General features: G+C 38.5%; 1 protein-coding gene across 2 annotated transcripts in view; it reads left to right on the top strand.

Annotated features, from left to right (window-relative positions):
- pde4ba (phosphodiesterase 4B, cAMP-specific a) overlaps positions 1–14158 on the top strand; it is a 197608-nt gene that overhangs the window by 21179 nt on the left and 162271 nt on the right. For both annotated transcript variants that reach the window (XM_088077550.1, XM_088077551.1), the window contains exon 2: positions 2200–2294. In XM_088077550.1, coding sequence (XP_087933676.1) covers positions 2200–2294 — 95 coding nt within the window. The remainder of the gene's footprint in view (positions 1–2199; positions 2295–14158) is intronic.

Below are 14158 nucleotides of genomic sequence, written 5' to 3'. Positions count from 1 at the left end.
AGGCAGACAAACTGAGTAGTTCTTAACATCCACACATGACATATTCTCTTATTCCTTAAGTTGTCATCCTCTGCTGGTTGTTTCCTCAGTTCTGCTGCAGCTGCTGGTGCTATACCACCTGAGAGGAATCATTTATGTTGTTGACTTCTTTAGGGATCACTGTGATGTAATTAAAGTGATTTCTTGAAGTCTGCAAAAAGTTGCCAGAAATACTTTAATAATTTTACACCAAATTGATTTACTTAGTACAAAATGTATGATATGTAGTTTGAAGTAGACTTCGGGGTTTCCGACACATTCATTTTTTTTTATTAGTGGCGGCCTACCACAATTAAAACATCTGCTGCCACATGTTGATTGTATTTTTCTTTAGAGCTTGACCTTTCATTAGCAGCACTTTTTGAACATACTGTATACCACTGGGTTATTTATTGCACCACAGAGGTTACTCTGGGCATAGACAGAGCAGCAAAGCATCAGGCACAGTGAAAGTGAAATTAAACTGTTCATTCTTCTTAAAGTTTGCTTTCACTCGCCGCTGCAGCAGCTGCTTCTCTCATCCATCGACCCATCTGCTCTGACTGGATTGACATGTTAATTATCCATGCAGATAATTAAACTGCTGCTGAGGAAACAAAGAACTCAATATGAGTTCTTCCATCTCTGTGTTCACAGACTCGCAAAAATGTCTGAATTTAGAGAGGGAAAAAGAATGATAAAACAAACAAATGATAAAACATCTGACAAAAAGAGGAAAAAAACAGGAAGTTTGCTGATGGTTCAAATTAACTAGGGTTTACCCTTTGCTTTTCTTCTTTTTCTTTACTATCCATCTCCATTCTCTCTATTTAGTAGTTTTTAGAGCAGTTTTTTCCATCTATATCTAGCAGTTGAAGTCTGTTTTAAGTTATCTCAAATACATGTCATGCAACACATAATGCCATCTTTGTTTTACTGCAACAAGAGGGTGCTACAGCGCATCTCCTGTTGTCACAGTCACTTATCAGCCGTTTGAAAGTGTAATCTGTGCAGTCAGCCAGTCAGACAGCTGTTGAAAATGTTAACGTCCTAATATTTCACTTCCCAATGATTTAGCTCAACAGTAGTAAACAACCAAGGCAGAGAAATGCCTATGAAGAATTTAAAAACCACAAAGTTCTACACAAACATACTTTCAACATTTGTTTCAGTCACCACCAGTGTTTGAAATGTGTGTATCAGTCAATGTTCCTTTAAATTTGCTGTTTTTGATACTGTCATGCTTATGTGAGCCTATGGGAATGCAATTTTAAGTCAAATAATTGATTAGCAGGTTGCTGAAAATTAATCTGTAAATAATGAATAACGTAAACCAAAAATTCTCTGTTTCAGCTTTTCTTTTGTGGGGATTGCCGTCTTTTCTCTTTTTATGTCACTATCAATTTATTATTCTTAGGATTTGGACTGCATGTTAGACAAAAAGAGACTTTTGAAGACTTCAGCAAGGACTCTTATAACTCAAACCACCAATGCAGCTCAGATCAAACTGTGAAAAGTATTGGTATTTTTGTACATGAACCATCTTTTCTGGACACTGGGAATTATAGGAAATGGAAATAGAGCAAAAATAATCGATTTAGCAAGGGACCAACCATGTCACCCAGATAGCTAGCCAGCCTCTCTATCAGCCTGTTTTTTTTTTTTTTCGTTTTTTTTTGGTGCCTTTAGGAATATCTTGCACATTATGACATAGGAATGCATCATGGGGGATTTCAGTGTGCTGTACAGCGTTTTGATGCACTATTGACTGAGTGCTCCTCAATGGGGTATAATTGAAGGCAAGGCTATTTTGTTTTGACTGCTTTGCTCCACTTACCCTCACAGGCACACAAAAGAAAATGACTGAAATTCAATATTTCATAAATTTAGTACTAATGCACAGGGAAATGTGTGTGTGTATGTTTTCATATCAGTGTTGGCGAAAATTTGCAGAAATACTGCAAAAGCAAAGAGAACTTGGATTAAAAATTACAAGGTTTAGGTTATAATAACAGCTGGGGTAAAAGTGTTGTATCTCTAATCTCTACAGCATTGCATCTGTCCAGAAAACAGTGTCAAAATACTTGAGGTAATCTACTGACCTCACCATCAACAGCTTTCATTGTAACTTGTTCTAAAAGGTCCAAACAAAAAACATATCTGTATATTTGTGTTTTCCAGGTGTACATGTGAAGCTGCTGTGGTCGGACAGCGAGGGAGATACTCGAGGAAAGATGAGGAAGAGCAGGAGCGTTCTCACAGTGTCTCCCAGCAATGTAAGTCATCATCTCCCCATATATTCTCAGCAGAAAAGTAATGGGCGACATATAGCTGAGATCAGTCAAGCACATTTTGATGACAGGTGTTATCATGAGTTTGATACCGTGTTAAGGATACTGACCGTTTTGTAAAGACAGGGCCTTCATTAGTGCTCAGATCAGAGAGCTAATTTAACACAATCCTTTTTCTAACTAATTTAACCCAAAATGTACTAATACTTAATAACAGATACAGAGAAAAGAGGCATAAACATTAAGTAGCAGACAAAAAACCCCTGTCTGTTTTTGAACAGTGTGGATCATGATCAGTTGGGAGGAATTCAGTTGTTTTACACTGACTAAAGCAAGACACGTCATGTAGTTTTTTGTGTAAACTGTGACAGTGTTGCAGGACAGAGGGTGGTGCAGAGATGAGCAGCTCTCCACATATACACAGAGCCAAAGATGGTATACTTTGTCATGCTCTCAATCTTCTCTTTCTTTGTTACTCACCCTGTATTTTGACAGATCTTTTCTGGGCTTTGGCTGGCTCTCTCCTCCTCCATCATGTCTCTCTTGTGCAAAGTTTCTGTTTTGTTAGCTCCTGTCTTCTCCCCCTGCACTGTTCTCATCTCGTTTCTGTTTGATCTTCCCGTTTTCTCCCTTCATTGTGACTCACAGGTTTGGTGTGATGTTTAAACCCCACCAAGTACTGGTGCTTGTAGTTGTGGTGTGTAGCCATTTGCTGCTCAGGATGACACATTGGCCCTCATTTATGAGGACGTGAGCGGAGCTACAATCAAATCTCACGTCAGGTCTCAGCTCGAGTACGCAAGTTTGAGTCAGCGGTGCAGCATAGTAAATTTGACTGAGCTGGAGAATTGTTTTTACACCATACTGTGACAGGCATCTAAATATTTGCAGCCACATAATAATATAAAAATATTATATTTTATGCTGGTGCATGCTCTCTCTCACAGCTGGCAGTGTCCTCTGTCCGTGGGACAGGCTGCAGGCTGACTGAAGGCCAAACACCAGTGCTGCCGGTTCTGATTTGTCTGAAACTTAAGTTTCAAACAGTGACAAGCCAAAGAATAGTTATATCATTGAAAAGAAACACATAAACTCTGCAACACTGCAATTATTTAACTAATAGTAGCCTAGATGATTACATTTTTATCTGCGTCTGGCTCTAACACCTGTTATGAAAACAGCCCTGATTTGTGTGGTCATGCGCTCCATGTTATGGGTCAGTTATAAGCTTTTATGTGAATACTATAACAATATCAGCATTACATAATATATTAGATGATATTATTGATATATGTAGGCTATAAGTCAGTACATATTATGGAAGTAGGTTTAAATATTCTAATCTCAGCCGGAGTTCGATTGTCCACTGTAACACTTGTGACTGCAGCAGTGTTTTCTAAACCCTGAATATATTAGGGCGGGATATGTAATGTAACAACAGTTTACCATGGCTGCATTTATCAACAGCTGGTCATTCATACCCCGTAATCTGCAAGATATGAACTTTTCATAAATCACATGTGAACCCGGTTCTAGCGATAAATGAGGACCATTCTGCACATCTTACTTTTATGTACTACTGATCCCTGCCATAAACTTTAATGTATGCATGTAGACAGCCAACCAGAATTTGTGTTTTAGATAAAACACAATGCCTTTTCACCTAAACAACATTCCTAAAGCCTGACATCACTGGATCACATCGCAAATTTGATTATGTTAGCTGTTATCGTGTAGCTTCAATATTCCGACGAATGAATGTTTCCGTTCTTGCCATCAGAATTTGAAAATAGTTCTTCCATCTTGATTGTTTTGTAAAAACAAAAGGTGTTGCTCTTTACTTCAGCTAGGGTTAGGCTCGCTGGATTGTCCCCAGAACGAGGGTGTGTGACGTCATCCAAAAATGACGTCATCACAAATTTTGTGCGAAACCGATAAATGGCGAGATTTGTGTAGAAATGACTCTCCACCAAGTGCAAGAGCTCTGCAACTCATTATAGCAAACCAGCCCCAAGTTGTGATTGGCCAGACCTGCAAATCTGTCTGTCGGAGTCCAGGCGCATCTGCTAGAGCAAATAGAACATGAGCTTGCAGATTCATGTGGTTTCCAGGTAACCAGGCCTTTGCAATAAAAAGCCATTCTTTAGTTTTATTAACCGTTTTGTGCTTAACTTTTACAAAAGTATCGGTTCAGGCAACAATTTGGCACCAGTAACGTTTTAAAAGTATAATTTTAGTATTGGTGTTAGAATACCCCCCAAATAATACCCAGCCCTTTTTACGGGTAATGCAGCCGCCAGGGTTTGACAAGGAGGAAGCATGTGGAATAAAAAAGACGGCATTTCTGGTTCTACTTTTGATACTACATTTCTCCATTGTGAGTGTGACAGTGTTATAGGACTGCAAAGCTAAATCAGTGGATTTTTTTGGCATTAATGATTAAGTTTAAGCAACTGAAAACACTTGATTTATGTCAAGAGAAACTGTGGGTCATTGCAATGCAAGGCTACTCATGCACTTGTGAAAAGTAAGGGAGAGATTATGTTCAAAATTGAATATTGAAAAAATAAATACTGAATCAGTGTAACAGATTAAACAAAGAGTCAAGGCTTTGATGTGAAAGTCGAGAGCTTTTAACGGCTGTCTACCTCCTGAACCCTGTAACACTGCCAGTACACTCTGAACACTCACCACTCACCACACTCCATCTACATTGGAACTGGATGTAAACTGCTTTTGTAAATCAGCTGCATTCATTTATTGGAGACGTTGGGACATTTTATGTGTATCACGCCTGCACATTTCTACTGTACACTGTTATTGCATGGACAGGGACATACAGGTGCACTTCACAGACGCTGTGGGTGTTTGGTACCACTGCTCAAACAGTGTGTAGCTGAGGGTGTGGGTGTGCATTAATCAGTTTCTCTCCATCTCTCCTCATGTAACTTTGAACATCATGTACTTTTTTTGTATGTGAATACGTTCTTTTTCTTATTCAATTGCTTTACCTGTGTTTCCTTCACTTTCTTCTCATTTCTCAACTCTGTAACCTTGACTCTTTTCTTAAGGATGTGCTGTTGTTAAGTTGTCAGCAGCTTCCAGCAAAACTACTTTCAGTAGAGTGATTCAATTGTGTTTCTCAACAACTAGATCAGAAAAAAATGAATGCCAGGCTGTTCCTAGAGCGACTCCCAGACCTTCTGCACTCCTCAAATAAACACATCCTGGCACAGCTTTGGGTGTCTGAGGTGCTGACCACACCTGAGCCGGTTGACCCCTTAAAAATGTTTGTCAGCAACACTGTGTGAGGAAGAGGTTTAGGGAAGGGAGATTGGTTTATGTGTATGTGAGCCCTTTTATGTGCCTAGTAATGTTGATGATGACAGTGATGATAATGATAATTGTCATAATATTGCAGTATTGCAATATTGCAATATTGATGATGACAGTGATGATAATGATAATTGTCATAATATTGCATTTATATTGATAATGTTGATAATAATTGGTTTATCAGTTGAAGGAAGAATTTCAGAATAAAGAACGGATGAATCAGCTGACGGTCTGCCCTCTGCTTTGACAAGAGCAGGTGCAGATTTCAGAGCTCAGAAGTAGTTTAGTGCAGGGGGGGTGGGTGGTGTTATCTGACAGATAGTTCAGTAAGTTTATGATGGCACACCTGACATCACACGTGGTATTGGGTTTCCTATCAGTCACAGAGGAAACGCTTCATACAGCCTTCAGGAGATATTCTTCTGGAATACTGCAGACTGACACTGAAGCATACTGTATGTATTCCTGCTTTTTGAAGCCTTATATGTGTCTTTAAAGTACATAGAACTAGGTTTTCCATGTAAACTCTAAATTTTGGTTAATATGCTAACAATCAAAGTAAGTGTGGAAACTACCCAGCTAAAGAAAAAGAGCTCTGTGGCTCTGAGGAAAACAGAAAGCAATTCATTTGTCTCTGTAACAGCGGCAGCGACAGTTGTGTTTCCGCTTTAACAGATGTGCGTGTTTAGTGTGGAGTTTACATGTTCCCTAAAGCCCAGTTTAAACCGAAGATTTGCAACAAGATGAGTTAAAACTTGCAACCTGTATATTGTACATTTTACTCCACAATTATTGGATAACTACTTCACAAATTAAGAAAATTAAATTAACCCAAAAATATGAAAATATACAAGTGCAGCTGAAACAATAAGTAGATAATGTGCTTTATGTTCTAAAACCAGATGCTGACAATGTAACAAGCTTAGACACAGGTGACACCATCAGCTGGCTTGAGTTGAGCTGAGATCGGTCAATTTATGCTGCTGCAACTTTTCTCTGCAATGCTCTTAAACGTTATTTGTCTTGTTGTGAATCTTTCGTCTGAACTGGGATTAAAATGTTGAACTATTCTTTTAAAATAAGCAAAATGTAAAAATTCAAAATAAGCATATATTGAGAGATCTTGCTACTGTAACCCATGTGCATACTTTAAAAAAAAGGTTCCTCAGGTGTCATTGACGACAAAAATGTTGGCCCAAAAAAACAGCCATAAAAATATTACATGTTAATGTCAATTTTCACTTTCACTGATTAAAATCTTTTTACTAACCTAAACATAATTACCAAAATATTCGTGCGTTTTCATAACTATAACCCTTTAAATGCCAGTTTGTTTACATAATGCCACTGTTATTAGGGAAAAACATCACCAAAAGTGGGTTATTTTCCCTGCTCTAAATGCTAAGTGGAATTTTTTTGTTTTTTTTTCACAAGCTGGGACATTGATTTGGATGCGTTTTTATTTTTTTGTGCATTATCAGATTAAAAAACAACCTCTTTCAGCACTTCGGAGTACAAAAATATCTGCATAAAAAATGCCGTAGAAGAATTTCTATACCAATACTATTTACCACTTTCACTGACTAAATTCATCTATACAGCACCAGTGCTGATCACAATTACCAAATATTCATACATTTTCTGAATTTTAACCCTTAATTGCTTGAAAGTGAATTTATGATGACAACTTGTTGGCTTGTGAGTATGCATTTAGCCATGCACATAAACCCTATGTATTTACAGTATACATTTCAGAGAAAGTGTTAAGTGTTTCCTGAATTGGTGAGGTTAAGTGTGTAGAGGCAGGACATTGTTATTGGATTTCAGCCCTAACAGAAGGGATTTGGTTTAGCCGGTGATGCTCAGCCCGGATTAGAGTTGAGTGGTGGAAGTGTGTGCAGATATGTCTGTGTGCGTGCGCGCGCGCGTGTGTGTGTGTGTGTGTGTGTGTGTGTGTGTGTTAATGATTTGGCCCAGCATGAAGCTGACGTTTGGATTGGATTAGTTGGGTGTGCTCTAGTATGTTTGTGAACAGTGAGGATGTATGTGCAAGTGATTAGGATTCAGTATGCACAAGGGCTGAATCTCTGAGTGTGTGTGACTTCTGACTGTCTTGTGATATATGTGGTGTGTGTGTGTGTGTGTGTGTGTGTGTGTGTGTGTGTGTGTGTGTGTGTGTGTGTGTGATTGGACTTTAGTGTGCTGAGGAGTGGACAGATTAAATAATGTCCTCGCGCTCCACAGACCTAATGACCTCATTCCCATGCAGATCACAGCTACCCAGCTCTGACTGTCCATCTCTGTATGTGTGTGTGTGTGTGTTTGTGTGTGCTTGCCACCATGTGCATGTGACTCTGCATATTTATGTCAGTGTGTTTCTATGGTTATCTCTTCAGGTGCATACAGAATAACAAGTGCTTTGAGCATTGTGACTAATCTTTTACTTATTTAAAATCTATTTCCTAAGATTCACAACTGTGTCTGTTCAAAGTCCTGTCAAATATCTATCTGAGGTTATAGTTTTTTCATTAAACCTTTAAACCTCACTGACTACTCTGATTCAGGTCAGTAAGTCACTAAATATTTTTACACTAGAATTCGACAGGTTGTGCAGGATACAACAGGTTGTGTGTAGGTCCTTAACCCCTTGAAACCCAAGCAAATTGGCTAGATTTCTTTGAAAAAACATTGAAGGAAGGCAATAAGTAACAAAGAAAGAAACAACAGCCATATTAGCAAGAAATTAGTAACAATTACAAGAAAGTTACCTGAAAATTAGTCAAAAAAAGAAAAAAAAGAGGAAAGCTTGAAAAACAGAGAAATGACCCTCTGTGCTTAAAAATCATGATAATTTTGTAAGATAATTTTAGATATGCCATTATGATAATAATAAACAGAACTATCTTTTATCCAGTTTTTAAAGAAATGTAACCAATTTCTTTAGGGATTCAGAGGTTAAATACCTGTGAAGGGCATCTGAAAGCAGCAAAAGAAAAGTGATGTCGCTTCAAGTTTCAAAGGGTTAAAAAAGTCCCAGTGACCCTGAAAAGTATCAAAGGTCCTATTTTGAATTCTGTTTATTTTGAATGCTGACACCATCAATAGTAGCAAAATGTGCAAAGCTTAATATGAACTATGAGCTTATAGTTCTTGTTAATGTTATATATTGTGTTGATAAATGCAAGCAGCAACCTCCGGGGCTGAAAAATAAAACCAATGGAAAAGTGCCAAAAAATGCAATTCTTCTGATGGCCTGTTGAGGCTGGCTCCAGGAGCCAGAACCTCCATGATAAAACGCCCTATGTTACAGTAGAAATGAACATGTTTATGCTCACATACATAGATGGACATGAATGAAGCATTCTGTCCATGCTTTGCTTTCATTCTTCGTATTTGTGCATGTTTTTTTTTAAAGCTTACTGATATGGACGAAATGGAGCAGTACCACCTGAGATCGTGGGAGCAGTGTAGCGTAGTTCAAGCAAGATCTGACTGTAGGAGATGACGAAGACATTTTAAAAATGACACAAGAAAACAAATTGGTTAAGTAGTGAAAGTAAATCTCTTTCCACATGCCCCAATGTATTTAATGGTCTTACAGACCACCGCCGTCTACAACGTTGCTTCCGTTAAAATGCACATTATTACAACCTCCTCCTTGTTTGTTGTCGTGTGAAACGACTCTGGAAGCATGGAAGTATGAGGGCAGTGATGCAAAGACGTGTAATTGAGGTGTGTCGACCCCCCGAAAAAAAAAAACCTGAAGGAAGTAATGAGGAATGAAGGAGTCATGCTTGTGATGATCATATGAAGCAGTTTGGGATCTGGGCCATTTTTAAAAGACAGTAACAGATCATGCAGCTTTCGTTTCCGAGTGTGTATTTCTTGTTTTTTGTGTATTTCTTTCCTCCTCTCTTGACTCTTAATCCCTCTCTCTACCCTGTCAGTTTCTTTTACTTATTTTAGCTCTCCTCTATTCTCTGTCATTCTACAGTTCCCTCTCTCTGTCTCTCTCTCTGGCAGTGTGGCTTGTATTGACAGGGCGCATGGGTCAAACTCAACAGCTGTTCATTCTCCAATTAGAGAGCTTGGAAGCTGAGGGCTGAATCTTGGCCACCCAAAGCAGCAGTTCAACACTTTTTCTGGCCTTTCTTCCCAGTTCTGTCTGGTTCTCATTCACTCTTCTTCTCTCTTTAATGACATCTATCTCACCTCCATCCGCTGGCTCAACAAACACTGTAATCTTCTGCCGCGCTCTCTATCTCACTATTGTGTCTGTTCAGGGGGAAGGGAGTGATGCTGGTTACCACAGCAACACTAACTCTTCTCTCCAGTGGCACCTTGGGATTATACGGACTGTGACCTCTTGCACTTGGCCTGTCAGTCTATCGCCCGGCATTGTTGTTGAGTTCATACCTTGCCATTCTGTGTGTCCCTCTGTTATGCAGTCAGTGTGGTGCTTCAGGTTCCATGCACTTGAAAAATAGAATATTTTATTTCATATAACCCACAGTTTGTGATTTTCTTCAACGCAATAGAAAGTATGGATGGTGGCCTTTATTGCTTTACCTTCCCCCTGAAATTGTATTATAAACAATGAAAGTATTTAAAAGAAACATGTAAGTTAGATGCATGGTTGTTAACGTGGGAGGGACACTGCAAGATATCATTTCAATCATAATACCGAGTTTTTTGTTATGTTCTAGATGTTTATGCATGCATTAATGCATGTGTGCGCTGCACAGTAGACAAAATTGCAGAAGATTCAAATTGAGCTTTCAGCTTTCATTCAATTGATTCATCTTTGGACACTTTCCTCAAGCCAGGATCTGCTCTCAAAGAAATCACATATGTAGCATGAGAATTCTTAGAAACTTTGGGAGAATTTCTCTGATAAAGTGCTGAAAAAGTCATCCTCATCCCCAGGAACCTCACCCACCTCACCGTAGGTGCTCTAGAAGAAAACATGAGAGTGAGCCAAGTACACATGTGCTGGTCTTGTCCTGCTTGCCAGGCTAACCAAGGGGAAATCTTTGGATCATTGTGGAAGGTTACAGGGCAATCAAATGTATGAATCAAATGAATGCATTGGATGCATAACTCGAACACAGTTTAATTGCTCTGTTTTACTATTTTTAAAAAATATCATTATTATCATAATACATATATTTTCATATTTTTTATTTTTCTATTTATTATTTTTGTGTCCTTAGTCTTAGTTGTATTTGAAAAGTATCACCAAACAGAATGTAGGAAAAAAAGGAGAAATCCAGTATCAAAAAGCATGTTTCTTCTAAATTTGGAACAACTTCATAGTTAAAACAAATAACCAGCACTACACCATGTCAGGCTATGACTAATTTTGGGAACGTTAAAATGTTGGTAATTTACTATATGCTTGAGAATCCTAATGTTTTTACATGTAATTGAGGCCTGCAACAAATGATCATCTAATAATTGCAGATTCCTTTCTTAAATAATTAATCTTTTGTACTACAAAATGTCTGAAAATTGTGAAAAAATGGCACAGTCTCATAAAATCACGATCTTGTTAACTATTTAACTTGCTTGATTTATCCGACTGCCTAATATTCTTAAATGAAGAGATGTTTAATTTAATATTACATAAGACAAAAAACAAAACAAAACAAACAACAACAAATATTCACATTTGTTTTTAGAGTTAACTTGATTTCAAAAACTCTCAGACACATTGAAACATTGATGGAGCAAATAATGGGGGCAGGGAATAGTATTAGAAAAAAACTCTAAAAAGAGGGACAGTATGGATTCAGTCTGGATCTCAAACTGGTTTTTATGCTTTGTTACTTCCCAGCTGTCTTCCCCATCTCTCCACTAAAGTCTCCATGCATGCGTATTGGATAAATGAAGCTGAAATGGCTTCAAAATGGCCTTCAGCTAAATCACCTAATGTGTTCTTGTGCTCAACCCTCCGAGAGCAAAATTTATCACACGTCACACACTGCTACAGAGAGGGAAAGTAGGCAATTTATTTTATCACTTGTCTGAGACACAGGGATCGGGCTATTTCATGGCGATAAAAGAAAAGATGATGATAAAAGACAGAAAAGAGAGATAATAATTCACCAAACAGTTTTATTAATATCCCGTTCCTCTGTCAACCTCGGGGCAATATTTTATCACTTTTAGCAGCCTATAAATCGAACTGAATGGAGTTTATTTGTCCTGGAGTGACCTTTTATTCAAAAGCGACAACCCTATCTCAGTTGTTGAATGACAACCTTAAAGCGTTTCTTTAATGCATTTTTTTTCTTTAACATGTGCTGATTCATTTCAAAAACCTATTTGAAGCCATTAACAACTATATTTTAAAAAAAGGCCCTAAATGCATAATCTCAAACACACAGACACTTAGAGCACAAATATCAACCATCATGTTTGTTTTTTTATCATCTGCTCCAACAACTCGTAGTTGCAAGCCATCAATGTGTCTGCAGTCATGCTTGTGGGTATGTGTGCCTGTTTGTGCACAGGTTGGACTTTTTACTTGTGTGTGTAGAAATTGCAAAATAATTACAATATAGGATGTACGTTTGCATGTGCATGCTGCTGGAAGCTAAATGCACAGCTGTAGATGAATGTCTTACTTCATAGAGTCCTAATCAGTCTCTTCTCTTTCGCTCCCTGTGCTCCTCCCACATCCTCTTTCTCCCACTTTCGCTCATCTTCCTTTCACTCTCTTCTCTCCACCTTCTCACCCCTCTCTACAAGTCCTCCCTCTCATGCCCTGGCCCAGCTGTTCCCTGCTTTCTTCCTTTTATCACTCACTTATTTTCCTGTCTGTCAGATCTTCTTTCCCTCCCGTTCCTTACCAACAGCGCTCTCTGTCTTCCATCTCCCACTCTCTAAGCCTCCCCCTCTATATAACTCATGGGAAGCAGGTGTTGTTTTTTCAGCTCATCTCCTCATTTCCTCCCTGTTGCATTGTTGCCTTGGTGTCAGAGTGGCGAGAGTGCAGAGGGATTTGTGTGTTGGTGGGGGCGGGTGAGAAATGGGAAGGTTGCCAGTTAAGGATGCCCTGAGATGCATTGTTCTGAGAGAGAAAAATCACAAATAATACAAAAAGGTATTTAAAGGAGGCAATTATTTCAAGTAGATTACAGATAATTTAGCTCAGAGGGAGTGAGAAATGTAAAACTTCGTTTCTCCTAGTGCTTAACTTTCACTACTACAGAGTTTATTCCAAACTCCTCTTTGAGTTTTTGCTCAAAGAGGAGTTTGAAAAGTCTCTCTTTTATCAAAACTCAGATATAGAAGGCCTGAGTGCTGTAGCCTAATTTAGTTATTTGACTTTATCTATGGATGCCTCATTTTCATCATTCTTTCTAAACCTGTATAAGCAACATTCAGTTTTATTCTGTCTCGGGATACAGATGTATTGAAATGTGCAAATATTGTTAAAACCAAATGTGAGATATAATAGGTGGGTGCAGACAAAGGGACTGGTTATTAGTTTAGTTTATGAACTGTTTTTGAAAAGTGCTTTGAAGTGCTTTTAAGCATCACTTTACCAAAAAATATGATAAAATATAAAATAGAGTTGTAACTGTTAAAAAAAGTCTGTGCTTCAGTTTCTTAGCTGTTTTGTAAATGAATGTAGATGGAATTATCAGTCACCTTCAGAGCATCAGAGCTACATTTTTTTTCAGTACACTGTGCAGGACTTTCCTTAAAAATGTATGACCCCATACAAAAGCAATCCTGCTTATGACTCACTAGTGTGAAGTGTGTGGTGGTGTATTCATCTGCAGCCCTCTCCTTGTATTTTTTTTTTAGATTTTTCCTCCAGTTTTCTGTGTTCATGATGTTCAGGGGTGCATACCTCAGTGCCCAGGTGAGGTCAGTGAGGTCTTTTGACTTCATCCCACTGCCTTCTTCAGCAAATGAAACAAGGAATCATGACTTAACTGTACCACAGACTAGAGCTAGACTGAAAAAACTGGCCAGACTTGTACTGGCTTCCACTTGTATACCCAGAGGAAAGCTTCCACTTTCAAGAATGTCTGCCTACTTGAAGCAGTTAGGAGGATGTTGTTGTATGATGAATACAACAACATCTTCATGCATCTGAAACTACTGGACTATGGTGAAAGAGAAGTATTCAAGTTTAAAGGAAACCAGTACTGTTTATATAAGGTGGGACACAAGTCCTGGTCTCCTGTTTTCGGCCTTGGTATAAAGACATCGAGCTCCTTCTTTCTTTGCTTCTTCACGTAAACCTTTCGTGACTTTAACCTGTTCTGTTTGTTTTCCTGTAGAGGATACTCATGAATTACTGAAGGACACTACAGTAGACAGTAGAAAGACAGTCTCAATAGGCTGTGACAGATGTGAATCGTGTTGTCTGGGTATAAATGTTGACATGGCTCCAAAGGTACGTTATCGTCTCCTTATGAATCTTATCCAGCAGCAGATAACTTGTGACCCAGCTGCTGAGAATATGTGTGCTTTGGTGTGTGTGACTGAAATGC

This window comes from Plectropomus leopardus, chromosome 5 (assembly GCF_026936395.1).
Source record: "Plectropomus leopardus strain MGB_pleo_1.0 chromosome 5, ASM2693639v1, whole genome shotgun sequence".
Lineage (NCBI taxonomy): Eukaryota > Metazoa > Chordata > Actinopteri > Perciformes > Serranidae > Plectropomus > Plectropomus leopardus.
This window is presented reverse-complemented; position numbering and strand designations above follow the sequence as displayed.